General features: G+C 40.6%; 1 protein-coding gene across 5 annotated transcripts in view; it reads right to left on the bottom strand.

The window, feature by feature from the left end:
• ARNT2 (aryl hydrocarbon receptor nuclear translocator 2) overlaps window positions 1–17556 on the bottom strand; it is a 107555-nt gene that overhangs the window by 56264 nt on the left and 33735 nt on the right. For 2 of the 5 annotated variants that reach the window (XM_055811503.1, XM_055811498.1), the window contains exons 4-6: window positions 16017–16061; window positions 13154–13367; window positions 10764–10977 (exon numbers count right to left, since the gene is read on the bottom strand). In XM_055811503.1, coding sequence (XP_055667478.1) covers window positions 10764–10977; window positions 13154–13367; window positions 16017–16061 — 473 coding nt within the window. Of the gene's footprint in view, window positions 1–10763; window positions 10978–13153; window positions 13368–14383; window positions 15315–15859; window positions 15996–16016; window positions 16062–17556 lie in introns of those variants that run through there. The other 3 variants (XM_027792538.2, XM_055811520.1, XM_055811510.1) reach the window with 3 other exon arrangements.

The following is a 17556-nucleotide window of genomic DNA, read 5'->3' on the forward strand; positions in this document are numbered from 1 at the left end:
AATATGTTAAGGTTTACATCATCTAATTGCAAAAGGCGTTGTATAAGCATTAGAGTCAAGTTATGACATTCTTACAATAGAATGAAGAGTTGATCCAATCAACAGCAAAGTTAAAAAAAAAATAAAAGTAATGCAATTGAAATGTAGCTATTTTCCAAGCTATTTTTAAATATCTGTCTGTCCCATACTTACCAACTGGAGACACTGACCCACAAAGGGATAATTGAAAAGCTTTCTCACCCCCTCTTGTTTTTCAATAAGAAACCCCTCACATTACACAGCTGTTTGCTTAATACAACTTGTTCTTATAAAAGCTCATGAGGCCAAAAGGTCTCTGCTGTGCCTGCCTTCAAGTTTGACTAACCAGTCCGCATCAAGTAATTCTCCACAGTGTTGGGCAAATATGCATCTTTTTAATTAAATTAAAAAGGAAACTATGTGGGCTTTTGAACCTTGCTATTGAGTTAATTTTAAGGGACTATCTGAAGGGATAGCGTTACAGATCACATGCAGATCTCTCTGCTGATGGACCTGGAAAAACGGGACTTAAAACCCCAAGCGAATAATTCAAAGCACATGTTGAAACTTAAGTTATTAAAAAAAAAAAAAAACCCAAAACATTTTAAGGACTAAATGTATTTTCAATTCTCCACAATAGTTATCTTATGTATGGGAAACATTCAGCATACTAAATAAAACAGCTTATAGAAACCCACACAGATGTGCAAGCTCTCCCTAGACATAAATACAACAGCATCTATCTCCATTTCCAGTTCCCTATCTGTAAAGCAGGATGATGATCCTGTTTTTTCATCCGTGCATCGCCCATTTAAACTTCAGCAGCAGCAGCTTTATCTTGCTATAGGTTTGTATAAGTCCTGACAGCCACATTCTGATCTCTGCAGGTTCTTTCAGGCTCAGTCACTAAACAAATAAATATCACCAAGTTCATGGTTCAATGAGCTGGTCAGTTGGGGTAGCACTTCTGTTACAATTATCGGATGTGTTTGAAGGCAAGCCTGAGCTGGAGAAAACTATACTAAGGCCTGCCAGTGATCCAAGACACAAAGAGCTCCTCAAAAGACAGAGCAGACTTTCTATAACTAGAAAAAGGATGGAAAACCCCAGAAACAGTTACTCGAAAGCACCATCAGCAGAGACTCCCATGACAGAACAGTTATCCAAAACAACTGAAATATGTAATTTATTCTTTTACCATTCACAGCTGCGTAATAAATCAATACACAAAGGTCGTAAGTAGCTTTTAAATTAACCTATTTGTTTCACTTGAATGCTCAGACAGGAAGCTTTACTGAAAAACACTTTGGCCAAAAAAGCTTCAGCTCCTGGCATTCTATATCACTTGTACTTCATTATCAAACTCAAATAACTGGGATACATGCTTTATTAGTAAATACTAGTATCATCTGGTTCTGAAATTTGGCTGTGGTCTGTTCCATATGAGCTGGTGACACACTACAGAGTAGTCCATTAGAGGAAATAAATAATGACTGCAAGATGACTTTGCAAGATATTTTGCTGGGGACAGAATTAAATTTAAACCCATGAGGAAGGAGAGAGAGGGAGGAGAACAAAAGGCCCAAGGATGCTATCTGGTTGTTTTTATAAGCTACTCTTTTAATTCAATTAAAATAAGGTGTGTGGGGCAAAACATTATTATAGGTTTTAATTCTCTTTTTGAAGACTCAAGATACTTACAAATTACATGCAAAAGTCTCCATACTGTGAAAATGGAAGGAAGAAGGCTTGATAACCTAAGTTCAGATCTAAGGCACTACAATAAAACAGACCAAACCACAGAAAACTGTGGGTTTGTGCTGCCATATGGGAGGCTTTTCCCTCCATGCAGCTCTGTGCAGGGTATCAGTGAGAAGCAAGCGGCTGCCACGGTCTCACCAAGCTGATCCTTCCCTAGCATTCCATCAAAGACTGTGGAAGTCCTGCCTTGGCTGTCCCAGTGTTATGAAATAGGAGAGCTTTAGCTAAGGAGAGATGGCAGCAGCATGGGATAAGTCAGTAATTCCCCTTTTGAAGCAAGCATAGACTCGGGTGGAATGCTATCAGTCCCAGGTACCACTCCTCACTCCGCTTCCCTAGCCTGTTGCGGCAACTCATCACATAATAGTAAAATATTTCAGTGCATTGTATTAAATTCATTGAGACAACACAACACTCAAATTAGGCGAAAGGAAAAGCTAGTTCTCAACAGGGCAGATGTCAAGGCTAATATTGCACCCTCCCAACATCTGTGGAGTTCTTATCAAAGCAGTGAATCACCTGAGATTTAGAGAGGGTTGCAAGCAGGGCCAGTGCCAAAAGGCTCTAAGAGGTATGCTCAGACTGCTTTAGTGGCAATGTGTTAACCAAAGAAGTTGGTCAGGTATTTGTGAAACACTAGTATTTTTTTAATGGAGGAAAAAATCACTAACTCCATATATTTAATCGTGTTTAACAAAATAGAGCGGGTTGAATAAATATTGAACATTAAAAACATGCAGCACCCTTGAAACCCAGCAACTGAAAATGATCCAGTCAAAACATCTGTGATAACAGACCTAAGTATGCAGCAGTTTCCAAGTGAGAAACTCAAGGTGAAGACGGAAGAGAAATAATAACCGCAAAACCCACTTGCAACATGCATGTCTAAACACCTGAAAATTCACCCTAAAAGCATTCCCTAATGCTAATCAGGTGTAATAAGTCTGTCTCAGAGTACTAGGCTAAAGTCGCTTCCTTATTTTAGCACAAACATGTACTGACCTCTTTAAACCACCATTATAATTACCGAAGTAATTTTTAAAAAATGCAGCTTATTCTCACTTGTTTTCCTTCGAGTACTATCCACCCAAACGGAGCGTGTCAGCGGCAGGGAGACCACTGGGTCACTGTGTTTGTGTAGGAGTTGCTTTATGAACTGTTTTATACATAGCTGGCTTCTCCCAGCATTTGGGATTTCCCCCCCACTCCCTCAGAAACAGCCCTAGAGACAAAAGCAAAAAAAAAAAAAAAAAATTCTCTTGGAATAAGTTAGAGAGATTAAATGTACCACACATTTAAAATATGATCATTTCAAAATACCTATTTTTTGAGAGCAGACTGCATTTTTCTTATTTCTGCGGTATTGTATAGTGTGTCAAAAGTACTGGAATGGTGCTCTAAGGCCTCAAAGTCCTCTTTCTCACGTAAACCACACAAAAAGCCAAATTCCACTCTCTGTGTTACCCCTGTACAATAACGGGACCACAGTTAGCGGTCACACAGCCAGACCTGAATAAAGGATTTGTTTCGTTCAACTGAAAAACAAGGCAATCCCCTTGCAAAGGAAGCGTTAAGTCCTGTACATGTAATGTAATGCACAGAGTATTTAAAACTTTCCTCATCTTCCCTCTGGAAAGCCCAGCGCATTCAGACTCAGATAGCTCTCACTGACCCACTAAGCTTTCCTATTTTGCCACATGAAGTTCACAAACGGTGCTTGATCAACCCAAATGACAACAGAAGAGAAGCTGAAGACACAGAGGTTTTGTGCATCCCCTCCAGGCACACGCTAGCGGGATAGCCAGGATGCAGATGCCATACAGGCACAGCTTCCTTGTTGCCCGCTCCTAAGCATCTACTGCACCGATTCATTTGCTTGCAAACAGAATGGGGATGGAGGAAGCAAAATATTCACGTCCTCCATCCTACATGTAAAAAACGTGCCAGCTGAACAGACTAAAGCTTAAACCCCACAAATTCCTATGCTTGGCACTGCTCAAGTTCAAAGGCTATCTCTAGCTGGCACCGTGACCTTCCTGCTATGAGAACAAACAGTCCACAAAAATGTGGGCAGATTATTTTTTTCTTTGGAACAATGCAACAGGCTGGTGTGTATGGAAAGTCTTACAACTGGAACATTCTCTTCACTCTCCGCAATGCCGGTGGGACCACATAACTTTGCTGAAAAACAGGTATCACATGGTGATTTGGTAGTTGTCAGCAACGAGCCAAATCTTTTCTAAGATTTCACACTTTAAAATAGGAAAAGATGCCTTGCCAAAATTGGCTTTTTGTACAGTAAAACCAGACTGAAACCTGAAACACTCAGTTCACACGAATCACTCATATATTCTATACATGGCAGTATGTTTCAAGAATTGTCCCCTCTTTTTCAGGACAGCTTCAGTGTTGAAGCTTCTATTTTCAAAAATCTCCGTTCCCTTCCATTGCAGGTGCAATAACCCTGGCACAGCTGTCTCCAGCCTCCACCCTTCTGAGGAATAAAGTTGGGGGTGTTTGGGTATGTATGTGTGGGTGGGTGGAAAATCCCATAAAATATTAAAAGCCAAGTTTCAGACAGGCCTGCAGAGACACAAAAGATTTCAGGACATCTCATATCACGTATATGGAAACTTTACCTCCTCCCCACCTTGCCTGCTTTGTGTGTGCTGTTTACTGGATGCCTGCTCATCTTCACTCTAGAGGTTGTTACGTTTCATGGACATACAGTGAAAACAGCTGATGATGAACCACTGTTGCTGGGATAAAAAGTACAGGTAGCTATTAAGTCTCTGTATAAACAAAAAATTATACAACTCAGTCCCCACCTGCCCAGAAGCTAACAGCCTTACTAGGTCAGTCATCCTGTCCCAAGATGCTAAAATCTAAAATACTAAGATCTGGTTTTAATTCTCTGTACTCTGCCTTCTAAGCTGCTGGGCTGGGCACTTTCAGAGACAGATGGTTCTTTAGTGTTCATGTACTTTAATTCAGACAGAAGCAAAAAAAATAAATCAGATGTCAGTTGAAACAGCCCCTTACACACAGAGTACCTTTCCAATTCTGATAAACATGCTCCTCAGAACCAAAGGCTAGAGAACAAAGTCCCAAAGGAGCTTTACTACATCTTTTGTCGACTATCTTACCAAGGACACACTTCTATGAACAAAAGGAATTTTTTTCCCTTCCCCCCCCCCCGCCCCCCCTCCCTTTTTTTTCTCTCTTTTTCTCCAAGGAAAGTTAAGAGCTCTCGGTAGAAAAACATGCATCTTTGGCAAGTATCTTAATTTCTACAAAAGACACAGGGAAGACACAGCATCTGATGATGTATTTTTGGTATACAATTTTTAGCACCAATACCCAAAATAGACATTTTACCTTTTTTTTTTTTTTTTAAATAATAAATAGGCTGATCCAGTTTTCAACTTGATGAGGAGAAGCTCCCTGGCTTGCTAATACATTGCAGATGACATCCCATTAATTAAATGTTTTGATAATACATTACTTTTTCATTAGACATCAGTTTTACTGTTAGTGACAATGACATTTAAGGCATAACAGAATTATATTTGACAGGGCTGAGTTTCTGGTAATGCCTCAAGTTAGTCTTTAAATTTCTTCACAGAATTTTGCACATGGAACCAAACAGGAGTCTGATCCCATTCTCTGTACCAGCTAAATCTTTGTTGTAGTCAAGAGTTCAAAACAGAGACCATGAATAAGAGCCACGTTTGCGTTCACTTGGCTGGCTGGGTGTATGAGAAGAATCCCCTCTCTTCTAAGAAAGATTATGCAGAAATCAGAATTGGCAAACTGACATGGAAGTATAAGACAGCTCACAACACAAAAAATCCTGTGCTGATTTTCAGGAAGAGTATCTGTTGTAATGAGAACTTACTCCTAATCTTCTCTTTTACGTGGTTATTTACCGTTTGTTGAGCATCTCCCACCTGTTCAGTGTTGTGGAAAGCTTTTTTTCACTTCTCCACTGGTCTCTGGCACTGCCCTCTTGAGTTGAACACTATTTTTCTCATTTTTACAGACAATTTGACTCTATCTACAGTATCTGGATTCTGTGGCTGTGAAATCTGCATATGTTGAAGCCATCACTGCAAGACAACATATTGTTTGAAGGTTCTGAGACAGGTTCCCCAATCCAAATCCCTGCTCGTGTAACATGGAGTGATGTTTCCATAATATTCATGAACCACAGTGAATTCTCACTCAATGGTCTTTTCTTCTAAAAAGGTACCTATCAGCTCCACTTTTGCTGTGGTCACTCACCATTTCCATTATATAAATTCTACTTTTTTGCACTTAGAAAATAAGGCAATAAAATACCATGCCAAGATTAAACTTGGCATTCAAGTTCTGCCCAGAAGTAACCTCAATTAATCTTTTTCAGCTAGCAAATAAATTGACTTAGTCATTTTTAAAACACTTGAAAATTAAAGCTGTAGAGTTTCTCGTTCTCATCATTTTCTTGCAGTCACAGGTCTGCAGTTTCAGCGCCCCTTGACTGCTCCGCTAAAACAGTTTGCAAGGACACCTTCTGAACCTGCATGGCCTGAGGAGGTTTTATGCCACAGATGGGATTACACATGCTGCTCCCTGCCTCACCTTAGCTATAGAGAGTGAGGCTGAAGGAAGAAATAATAACTGGATTACTGTGTGCTGTACTGCTTGGAGCTCAGAACTGAATATAATAAACTCAAGCGTTTCCCATTTGCACCACTGGAGATGCTGGCTGCAGGAACAGGGACCTCACAGCCTTGACAAGTATATCTCGGACACATCATGGAACCACTTGGGGTACTAGGCAACCATATAGAGGTACCTCTATTTCTCATTCTGCCTTTCCACAAACTGTTTACAGAGAAGTAGATTGGTAGAAATCAGTCTTGCAAAGTGCTCTGGAACACTGTATTTTAACAGAAGGGCAGTCTACTACAGTACTTGCTCAGTCATTTTTTGGAAAGTAAATGTAGCGGAGGTATTCTTCCAAAGTTTTTTCTTTGCACTTAAACCTAAGTTCTGTCTGTTCCCTGCAACATTAGAGATATACTGTCCACAGCTGTTTAGAGGCTCTCACATTAAGATTCCACTGTACTGTGTGTTATTCAGCCCTTCACCACTTCCAACCCTGAACCTGCACCTGAACCCAACATCTATCAAGTTTCATCAGTGCATCCTAAGGGCAAAGAGGTCTTTCCTAATGGATCCTACTGTGGGATCTGATCTTCATCAATATTTGAACTGATCTTTTTCCCCATCTGCAGGTTTCCAAGAACAAAGGGGGAAAATAAATTATTACTCTGAATAACTGCCCCATTCCAATTAATCATGACCATGACGCATGTAAAGACTTCCTGGGAACACTATTTACTGCTATCAAGTCTCAGCTGCTGTCTTTTTTTTTAGAGGATTTCAAACCATACATCACAGTTCAGCTTTCCTGTTGCTACAATGTGTTAGCAATTAATGTACAACAAACAAGCAGACAATTGTTCCATTTCCAGGGAATAAAATCTCCAAGGATATAAAATGGAAGAGAAACTATCCATCCTTCCCCATATCCTAAGAGTTAAAAATAGAGCAAGCAATTACCTCCCCAAACACACTACATGGTTCAGGCCACAGTAAACAGCCTATGCTTTTACTGTTCCTAAAGTTCTGTCCTCTCCTTACCCTTAAATATTCAGTCCCCACCTCTCCTTGGTGTCAGCACAAGAGTCCAAGCAACCCTATTGATACGGTGGGCCAACGAGCTGTCTCTACCAAAACCAAGGGGGTTTTTGCTTAGCTTAGCTTTCGGCTGGGTCAGCCCCCTTGATGTGACTCACTGTAGTACCACATGAATGCCAGAGGAGAGGGTGAGATGAGGTGAGGATTGCATAAGCTGGTGTGACTGCCAAAGAAACGCTCATGCAACCACAGCCCTAGTCTCAGTCTTATTCCTGGGGGCAGAAATGTGAGAGGGAGCCTGCTTTCTCCACTGGCTTGTTCTCTGTCGCTCCCCTTTGGCAGTGGCAGCCTCCCAAGTCCTCAGGGTCTGGAGCAGCTTCTCAGGGCAGCAGGATTGCTAAGAGGTGCTGGGAAAACCCCGGCAACGCAGCACTAATGATCAGCGCTTGTAACAGGAAAAAACAAATACAACCAAAGGACATTGCTGTGATCTGATGCAAGGCAAGTGAAGTTTCTCCTTTGTCAAGATGCTGTCATTGCTTCCCCAGTTCAAGGGCTGAAGGAGGTTACATGGTTGAGAAAATGGACCCTGAGAAGGTGAGGAAGAGAGCAAAATTAAAAATCATAACATACCATTATACTTTCACCTGCAAATCTCCTCTTTACCCTAAGCAGATCCTGTGCCTAACAGCCAGAGGTCACTAAAAGATGAGGATTTTCCTGCTGCCTACAGTGAACTTCACTTTGAGCAGGAAAAACGTCAAGCATAGCTGACTGGCTTGCAGTGTGCACGTCTTTCAAACTCCACGTTGCTCTTTGTTCTATGCATGAAACTTAACTTTGGAAAGCCGAGAGAGTCTTGGGTGCTGCCCAAATGGTTTGATAAACACAGACTTAAAGGAAGTGCATTTGCCTACTTGACATTTTTCTAAATGTCACTAAAGGCACCCATTCTTTCTGTTCACTGCAGTATTTCATTTTATTCCTGTTACAAAGCTGCGACGCTGAATACAGCTTGTGTTACAGGAAGGAAAATGTAACTGGTTGAACAGACTCTAGAATCACTTTGCTTCCAGACAGGTACCTCAAAGGAGTGACAGTTGTGCTGCCGAAGTCCTGCTGCATGCTGTTTAGAAGCAAAGTGATGCTGGACTGACGGTCCTTATAGAACACTGCTTCCCTTATTTAAATGGTACCTCACAGGGTCAAGGAAATGCTAGTTTAATATAACAAATCTAGAGCTTTCTGTTTATCTATGTGCTCCACAGACTGACAAAACTACTAGTATGTTAACTAAATGTACTTCACCAGTCACATCTTTAAAACAAAATCAGTAAAAAAGCAGGACTATATTATGGTGTTACTTGCTTTACACTAACTTTATTAAAAAGCTAGAAAAATGCAGCAGACACCTTAAAAAACCTGTTCTGTGATGATCTTACCAGAGATGATGTACATACAACTATATATACCTATGTTTGACTCAAAGCACACTGATGATTCTGCTTAAGCCTTGTGAAGATGTTCAGCTGGCCAAAAAATTGCACTGCCCGTGTAACCGTAATAACTTTATAAATGAAAATTCACACAATGTGCCCTATATAGTTAGGGCCAACTACGCACTGTTCTTACTTGCACTTGATTGGAACAGTTGCAACTACACACTCTCTCCCAGGCCATAAAAAGCACCCTTCTACATCCAGCCTGCCTCTGCACCTTAGGAATGCTACCCTGGCTCTAAACAGGCTGATGCTTTCTCACACTGGGAAAGTGTTCAGCCGTGATTTACAGGCCTTCTGTGTCAACGTGACAACTCCCTAAGACTCAGGCAGCAAAAAGATTTAGCCCTACAAATACTATTATTTGAACTTCTCTTTCCACTGGCTACAGATGAATTTAGTGTAAAAAAAAAAAAAAACAAACCAACAAACCACATAGTTAAAATTGGAAAAAGCACATAGCTGGGTTTTCAGAAGTGCTCTGTGTTTGTCTAGTCCCGCTCTAGTTTGACCAGGTTAAGGCCCATAACTGAGAACTTTTAGAAGTCGAAACATGACTGTTCACTGAGGCTCTGGAGTAACTGCTTCTTGGAGGAAGATGGTATGTATGTTAAAATGTATTACATGCTACATAATAAAACCAGAAGTTGTGCTCTTTTGCGAGACTCGTGGTATTAAACTCAGCTGCTTTGCTCTGCACAGGTTCCCTCAACTGTTCACTTGATTTTGATCCATCTGGATTTTCACCACAGAATTTTGCTTGGAGTTTCCAATTTGAATACATGAAAGCTCTGCCAAAACCACATCACATTCAAACCACAGGAAATCATGAATTTGGCACTGTTTTGACATGGAAGCTGTAAACAGTGTGCAGGTTCACTCAAAACTGGATCACCGTCCTTTGAGTTATGAAACACAACAAAACTTCCAGCAAACCAGGTCAGAATTCTGAATTAGTAAAGCAAGGAGAAATTATGTGACTTTTGCATGGATCAGGATTTTGTTACAAAAATTTTCCCCCAGCTTTTTTCCTTTAGCTATAAACATACTATGTGGAAGAATAAAAACAGAAGTTGGGTATCCTCCTTTCCAAGTTTGAGTTAAAACGGGATTTAGCTAATTCTCATAGCTCTAACATACACGTATCCTATTAAAGACAAAGGTAGTTTCCTACTGGCAACTGTGAGCATGAATAACTGTAAAAGCCAGAATGATACTGAAGATATGAATATGGTTTAGTTTTATGTGCAAAATGATAAGTAGTTAACTTAGAGCTAAATTATATCACTGCTACAGGAGCAAGCCTCCCAGTTAAAATCCACTAGGTTTTCAGCTGCCAAACACTGGATTTTTTCCCCAGGATTCCCGTTAGCAAACCGCAAGGAACTTTTATGAAAATGGAAAAGTCTGAAGTATGATTTTTGCCTTCAAAATAAACACTGCCCTAAAGAAACACATATTTGTAAAGAAGTCACAAGTTCATTGAAGACAAAAGGAAAACAATCTACAATTCCAGACCAAGCCTGAAAACAATCCAGATTCCAAGCCTACCCAAGCCTGAAGTTTGAAGGCAGAGCTACATGAAGGTGATCTGACTGAAGTCAAACAAACAGAAAGCAAAATGTAGTTATGCAAAACAAGATTTATATTACTGCACCACCTGCAAGAAAATGCAGTTTAATCTTGCTGGATTTCATTTTTACCGGATTTTTAAACCAGGCAATTTGAATGTCAGAAAAACTGCAGAAAAACGTATGTGTTAACTGTAACACACAGAACCATACATCAGACATATCTGACCTGTCATAGAGTTTTCAGATGTACATAGTTGCTCTCGCAGCTTTTCCACATCGTCCGGATGAACCTGTTCATACAAAGTGCTGCCAAACCATTCAGACTGTGGCTGGTTCAGCACAGGAGTCACAGAATCTGACACGTAGATCACTCTTCCCGTCTCAGCTGCAACTACAAACAGGAACCCATCTGCAGCCTCCAGGATAAGATGTTTCAGTTCCTTCCAAAGAAAGGACTTAATCAGAATGCCAGCAAGAAAAGGGAATTAAATAACACATCTGTCACTGCCAAAAAATATTGTTTTCTTGTGATCTTAGTAGCTGATCACAACCTAGGCAGAAATTTTCACTGTAGTATTGATTTAACAACACAACCAAGCTTGTGGCAAGCCATAAATTGCTGATCTTAATAACGTTTTTCTTTATTGCCTTTCATCTGGTGATGTCAAGACACTTTAGGAAAATTAAGATACTAAAACTCACTGCATAGTGTGATAGGCATCTGACATGAAAAAAAAAAAAAAGATATTTCAGAGTACAAACAGAGGAAGTGAACAGCTATAACTCAATGGCAAACTCATCCCTTAATTAAACGTCCTGAATAATTTAATTGGAAAGAAACCAACAAATCTTGTGGGTTCGGTTTTGGTTCACACACACACAGCGCGCCCCACAGGATGAGCTCTGTTTGTAAATTAAACAGTCACCGGATAAAAGACAGAAAGTGTAACGAGAACAAGGACAGGAATTCCCAGCCTCTCCTCCCATCAGGGGCCTCAAGCCACTGCACAAGAAGGTTGTATCACTTCTTGCTTTCTTTTTCCAGCCTGTGAATATGAAACCTCAGAGATCCAAAGGATCTGAAACACCACTGCCTTTGGCCTTTTCTTTACACAGTCCCCTGCTCCTCATCCTGGGTACTTCTGTCCTGAGACACCCACACACCCACCTGAGATGCAGCACCCAGAGCTCCAACTCCACCTGGGGCTGGAAGGGGGACTGTAGGTCTTTAAAGCAAGGTACTTCCGTCCCTCACTTTCAGTCACTGTGTTTAGACGCCCAAGACCTTGAATTCCACATGCAAACAGCTCTTTGTACGCATCACACAGAAACGCTAACTTTGCTTAACAGAGCTTGAAAACCTCTCACAGGAAAGGAAAACTACCACTCCTGTTCCTGGGGAACAAGCTCAAACAGCCTTTGCTTGGTGGGTCCAGTGACCACGCGAGCTTGTCAAGATACTGCATCTGGAACTCGGACAGAGAGCTTTGGACAATCTCAGTCCCATGCCTGGTTAGACAGCTCAGCACAGCTAGTGTGCAAGTGGCAGATACTAGTTGATAAGGTGAGGATCAAAATCTGGTAAATTCTACTAAAGACACGGATAACTCATCTCAACAAACACTTAACAGACTGTTAACCTCTGCCTCTTTATTGTACAGAAAGCACATCAGTTTTCAATCACTGACTATAAAACCCCTACTGCATAGCCATCTGCACTATACAGAGCATAATGAGACCTGTTTCGCATACGTTATTAACACAGAGAAAAATAAACCTTCTTGTTCTGCAAGGTTCCAAAAAATCCCAAAAGCTGCAATGAGAAGTGACTAGGGTGCCCTACCAACAGCTAGCTGAGCAGCACAGGCCCTCCAGAAACACACCAGGAAAGCCAGAGTAAGTAGAGATGTGAACACAGAGAGGTCAGCAGCAGCTGCTGTTTCTCTAATAGAAAGAAGTATTGCCTCTAGCCATAACTTAACATGTGTAAGTGCTTAAATCGTTTCAGACCACAAAAATGCACACTACACCCATAGGACTTCAAAAACAATGAAGGTGGTAGGAATTTTCAGTGCGCTCAGTTAAACACAGTTTTCCTTCGAGCACTGGGCACATCTTCTTCCATCAAAAATGTAACCAAGGAAGTACCTCAGCCAGGACAGATGGGATTAATCTCTGCCCAGTTCAGCTGCTGGGAACTTAGGCATTAAGACTAAACAATGTTTTTAACCTTCCTCTAAACCCAGGAGGGAGAGTCAGGTCTTTCCAGATCCATTTTTACCTGTTTTAGAGAACCTTTGTTAGAATGGGAAGAACCTAGGTTTTGAGGCAAAAATTCCCATGACAAGAGGCAGCAAGCGATTTGCTTTTCAGATGGATGGATCTCGATGATAAGAACACCCATTTTGCTGCTTCAGAAAGATTTGTCATATAGTTAAGATTAAGTCCAAAGAGTCACAAAAAATTGTTTGATATTCACATCTTGGATATGTAGCTTGTACCAGTTACTACACAACAGCAAAGGATCATCAAGCTGACGCTCTACTCCTCTCAGCATTTCCTCACATCTTTTAAGACCACAAACCAAAGAAAACAGACAACTGCAAAATATCTAACCTGTTCTGTAAGAAATGAGGGCTTGTAGGCTCCATCAGTAGACTTGTTTCCAGTGCCCCTCATGGATTTCATGTGTGAAACGGCCATCCGAAGAATTGTCAACTTGTCAGGCTTACGAGCCAATGCGCTACAAGTGGGTACCATATCAGACAGTTCTGTGATGTACTGTGTCATCTTATTTCTTCTGCGTCTCTCAATTTCACTATGATTCTCCCTGAACATTTAAAGAAACACCAAACCAACAGAAAACCAGACATGATCAGTGTAAGAATTGCAACTGGAGGTAACAAATCCTAACACTTTGCACTGGTTTTACTGTTTTCACCCCAGGAGAGCAAAGTGCATTACAAAGCTAAGCACTATTATCCCGCAGTTTATAGACAGAAAATCCAGGCAGAATAAATATGATTTGCCCATAGCTGTGAAAAGAACCCGCATTTCTAGGTATTGGCTTGTGGCCTTAATCTCTTAACCAGTTTAACTTCCTTTGGTATAAGGACAAAAAATGAAGTTGAAATATGTGAGGAACTGACAATGGCCAACTCCAGCCAAATTCCCAAATTTGCTGTGATGAACCTCACAGCTTCCAGTCCTTACTCAAGGTGTTGGATCTGCTTATAAAAGTTTTCTTTTAGAGGAAACCTCTCACTGACAGCTGGATCAGGTCAGCAGTAAGCACCAGAGCTGGCTTACAAAAACCCCCACTCAATGACAAGACAGATCTCCAGTCCTGTAACGCCGTGTGCAATGTCTCGCACCCCTGCAGGGAGACACTACATGCTTACAGGATCAGACTGCAGGACTGGAACCATATATGGTATAACAGCACATACAAAAAAATCCCCAGTAAATATATAAAATGAGTATGAAAGACAGCAAGTAAACATCTGGCTTGTCAGACACAGATCAGAATTGATGTTCGAGAACAATCTAGCACAGCAGGGAAGTAACAATGACAGCACGTGACGTTGCCCCGCTTTGGGCTGAGCTCCAATGTTCTCACCCTTTATAGCAAACATATGACTGAGGCGGTGAGTCAAATTTGAGAATTCTCAAAACGGACAGTCACCAAAATCTTTCAGAACTGAAGATCTGAGACTTTCTTTTCCCATACTGTAAATCACCATTACTTGATTACTATTAAGGGATTACACCAATATATACACCTGAAATGGTCCAAATGGACCTAGAATACTTCAGTGCCTAGCACTTATTTTGCTCATACTGTACCTGTCAGGTGGCAGCTAAATACAAGTACACAACAGGTACATGATGCTTCAGATGTCAAAGCAGCATCTTCCACTGATTTCAATGAGCTGCGCATGGCATTTTCTTGTGGGATCGCTGGCTGATCCAACAAGATGTGAAAGGTGATCACCTGGAGAGTCCACCAGCATTGACCGGTATGGCAACACAACATTAAAAGAAATCGCAACATTCTTTGGAGCTGACTGTTACAAAGACTGATCATGAAAGTAAAGCTAGGGTCGGCACGCTTTTTGGCTACTTTTAATAATGAAATCTTTTCTTAAAATGCAGAAAAGAATCTGAGTTGTAGCCTGCTGCTTCCTCAAGTAGAGGAACCCATGGGCTTGACCTGCTTTACAATGTGCATCCTGCCCCTGCACACATAGGTGTTACACACGAGGCATTGTCTCCAGAAATACCACTTGTAACGGCTGCATGCAAAGTTATTACTCCTACTGATGCCCGTGCTTACTGTCTGATAGGAAATCCAGCTATGCGCCCCTGCAATGATAGCTTATGGATGTTCAGTAAATTACAGCCAGTCCCTTGGTTAAGGTCACTATTTATTTAACTTATCTATCACACTGTAATAGTGAACCTTTCCATTTCAAATGGCTGATAAGCAGCCTTTGTGTGGGTCTGCACAGATGTATGAGAAAACAGTACCTGTGTGGGAACGGATCATATACACATACACAAGCAGAACAGCTTGTGTGACAGTGCACATGTACATAACAGCACACGTGTGTACATGTCAGCATATACATGCAGATAAATACGGACAAGGGGAAGAAAAATGCATGTTTACATGACAAAAGCTTGCTCTAAGTTCAGCATTTTCATGGAAGTGGTGACCGAGAAGGAAAGAGAGAGACAAAGAACACATATATTCAACATATATTTTACATTTATAAATACATATTACATTGCCTGCCACTAAAGTATTTTAATGCTCCTGAACATTGAAAATAACCATTATAAAGAGTAAACAAAGTGACTGCAAAACTTCCTGAAAAGAAAGAGAAGAATATCCAACAGTCCATTCATGATTATAAAAGCTAGAAAGTAATAGTATGTTAATCATCTGGCCATGAAAACATTCAAGCAAACAAAACCCTGAAACTTTCCTGAAACTAGGTCAAATTTAAACCCTTACAAGAAAAAAAAGAGAGGCTGTCTCCTCTTCCAAAAGCATCTGCCCTAGGAACCCTGGCATTCATAGACATGTATATAGAATGATGTCCTAATTCTGTCATTTCTAACTTCATTTTTGTATGGAAATTTTGGAGGGGTGTTAGACTTTGGGAAACTGCAGCAGCTGATCCAAACTCACTTAGATCCAAGGTTAGTATTTCTGATTTCAAGCATTTTTGAATCAGCCAACCCTGACTTTTGATCAGCCAGAACGGCATCATATAAAACTGGGGGCAAACCATATTTGATTTTCCTTTTTCCTACCTGGCCATTCTTTCTGTGTCAGCAGTACTTTGATCATCGTCCCACCTAGAAACAAAATAACCAGCTCTCTAAGCTAAGGCACACGTACTGAGATTTTTTTGGACACGAACATCGCCCTCTTTTGTCTCAGCAGAAGAGCTCTACAGAACACGCCTACCTTGCAAACTTTTCCTTATCACCAGAGATTTGATCACCATCATACCTAGAAACGAAAGATAGTAAGTAAATCCACAAGGGTTATGCATTGCATGATAGTCAACACAGCAGAAAGCAAAGAGGTTCACAACTGCAAACTATTACAAGTAACAGCGAGAAAAACGAAGGCATGAGAACGATAAAGCAAAGAAAACGTAGTCTGATGAAACTTCCAAGCCATGCCGATTCAAAAGCTTCATTTGTATATTTAAAAAAGTTGGGGACACATTTCAGTGGATTTACGCAAACACTTTGACATACACTCATTGCTTGGGAAACTTAACAACCAGCACCATTACATAAAACACCACTGAGATTTTATCAACAGCAGTCCATGAAATATTCATTGCTGTGTTGGAAGTGAAAGAGTTGTATCTTTTCCAGATTGCAACCACAACTCACTCCATTCAGCAGAGGGCACTGATGGTCTACAGATAACATGAGAGGGCAGACACACGCTGAAGTGCAATGCATTATATAAGGATGCCTTCAGAAAAAAACACCAGCAGGTACAGACACTGTACCGTCTGTTGGGAAGACTGGCAAAAGCCAGTCAGGCAGATGAAACTGCTGGGTAAATAGAAGTGAAATTAAAACTGGCTTAAATTCCTAGAAATAAACAGGTACCTCATTCCCACCCAAATCAACAGATTTTAGACGTCCAAACAACTATGTATGGTGTATCAGCACAACTTCATGAGGAAATCCAGATCAATGGGACTCTTGTCCCATGGGATTAAAGCTTCACTGTTTCCTGAAGCATTGTCCCAGCCACAGGCAGCAACAAGACATCTGACTAAAAAAACGACATGCTGCTCCTCCTTTCCCTTTCCTAAAAACATACTAAACATTTGAAATTAGATTTTGCTAGCAGATTAACAAAGAGATACATTTGTTTGAAAAATATCTTGCTTCTGGAGAAACAAAACTGCCTGCTCCTAAACAGAAAATGTAGGTTTTGAACATATAAACATAAGGTTAATGGCTTTTCTAGAAGTGAAGAGTATTACTGCTCAAGAGTAGTCGTGAGATTTTGTATTCATTTATGCCTTCCAAAATGATGTAATTTATTAGAACAGAGTACCTATGAAGGTCCCATGTATTAGCTAACAAAGTCATACAGCATAATTAAGCATCTTTTCTCTTCTAAAAGACGAATAATGAACTTTTTCTTTTTTTCTTCTCAAATGAATTAAAACTAATTTTAAGTACCCCAGCTGTGCAAGCTCCTCTATAAGGTTTCGTATTTTCCTTCCTCACCAAGAGTCATTCAAATACTGAAGACAAAACTGAAGCAGGACTCTGAGCTGTATTTCTTTCTATGTTGTGTTTAACACCAGCACTCTCAAAACATTCAAGTGAAAATACCACTTTATTCCACTTGACTCTGCCCAGAGAACAGCTAGGCCCAAACAATTTTAAACAAAAAGACAGATTCGATGAGGAATGGCCACATGCCGTTAGGTGATCAGTACATGCATACACCTCCGTGTGACAATGAG

This window comes from Falco peregrinus, chromosome 1 (genome assembly GCF_023634155.1).
Source record: "Falco peregrinus isolate bFalPer1 chromosome 1, bFalPer1.pri, whole genome shotgun sequence".
NCBI classification, from domain to species: Eukaryota; Metazoa; Chordata; class Aves; order Falconiformes; family Falconidae; genus Falco; species Falco peregrinus.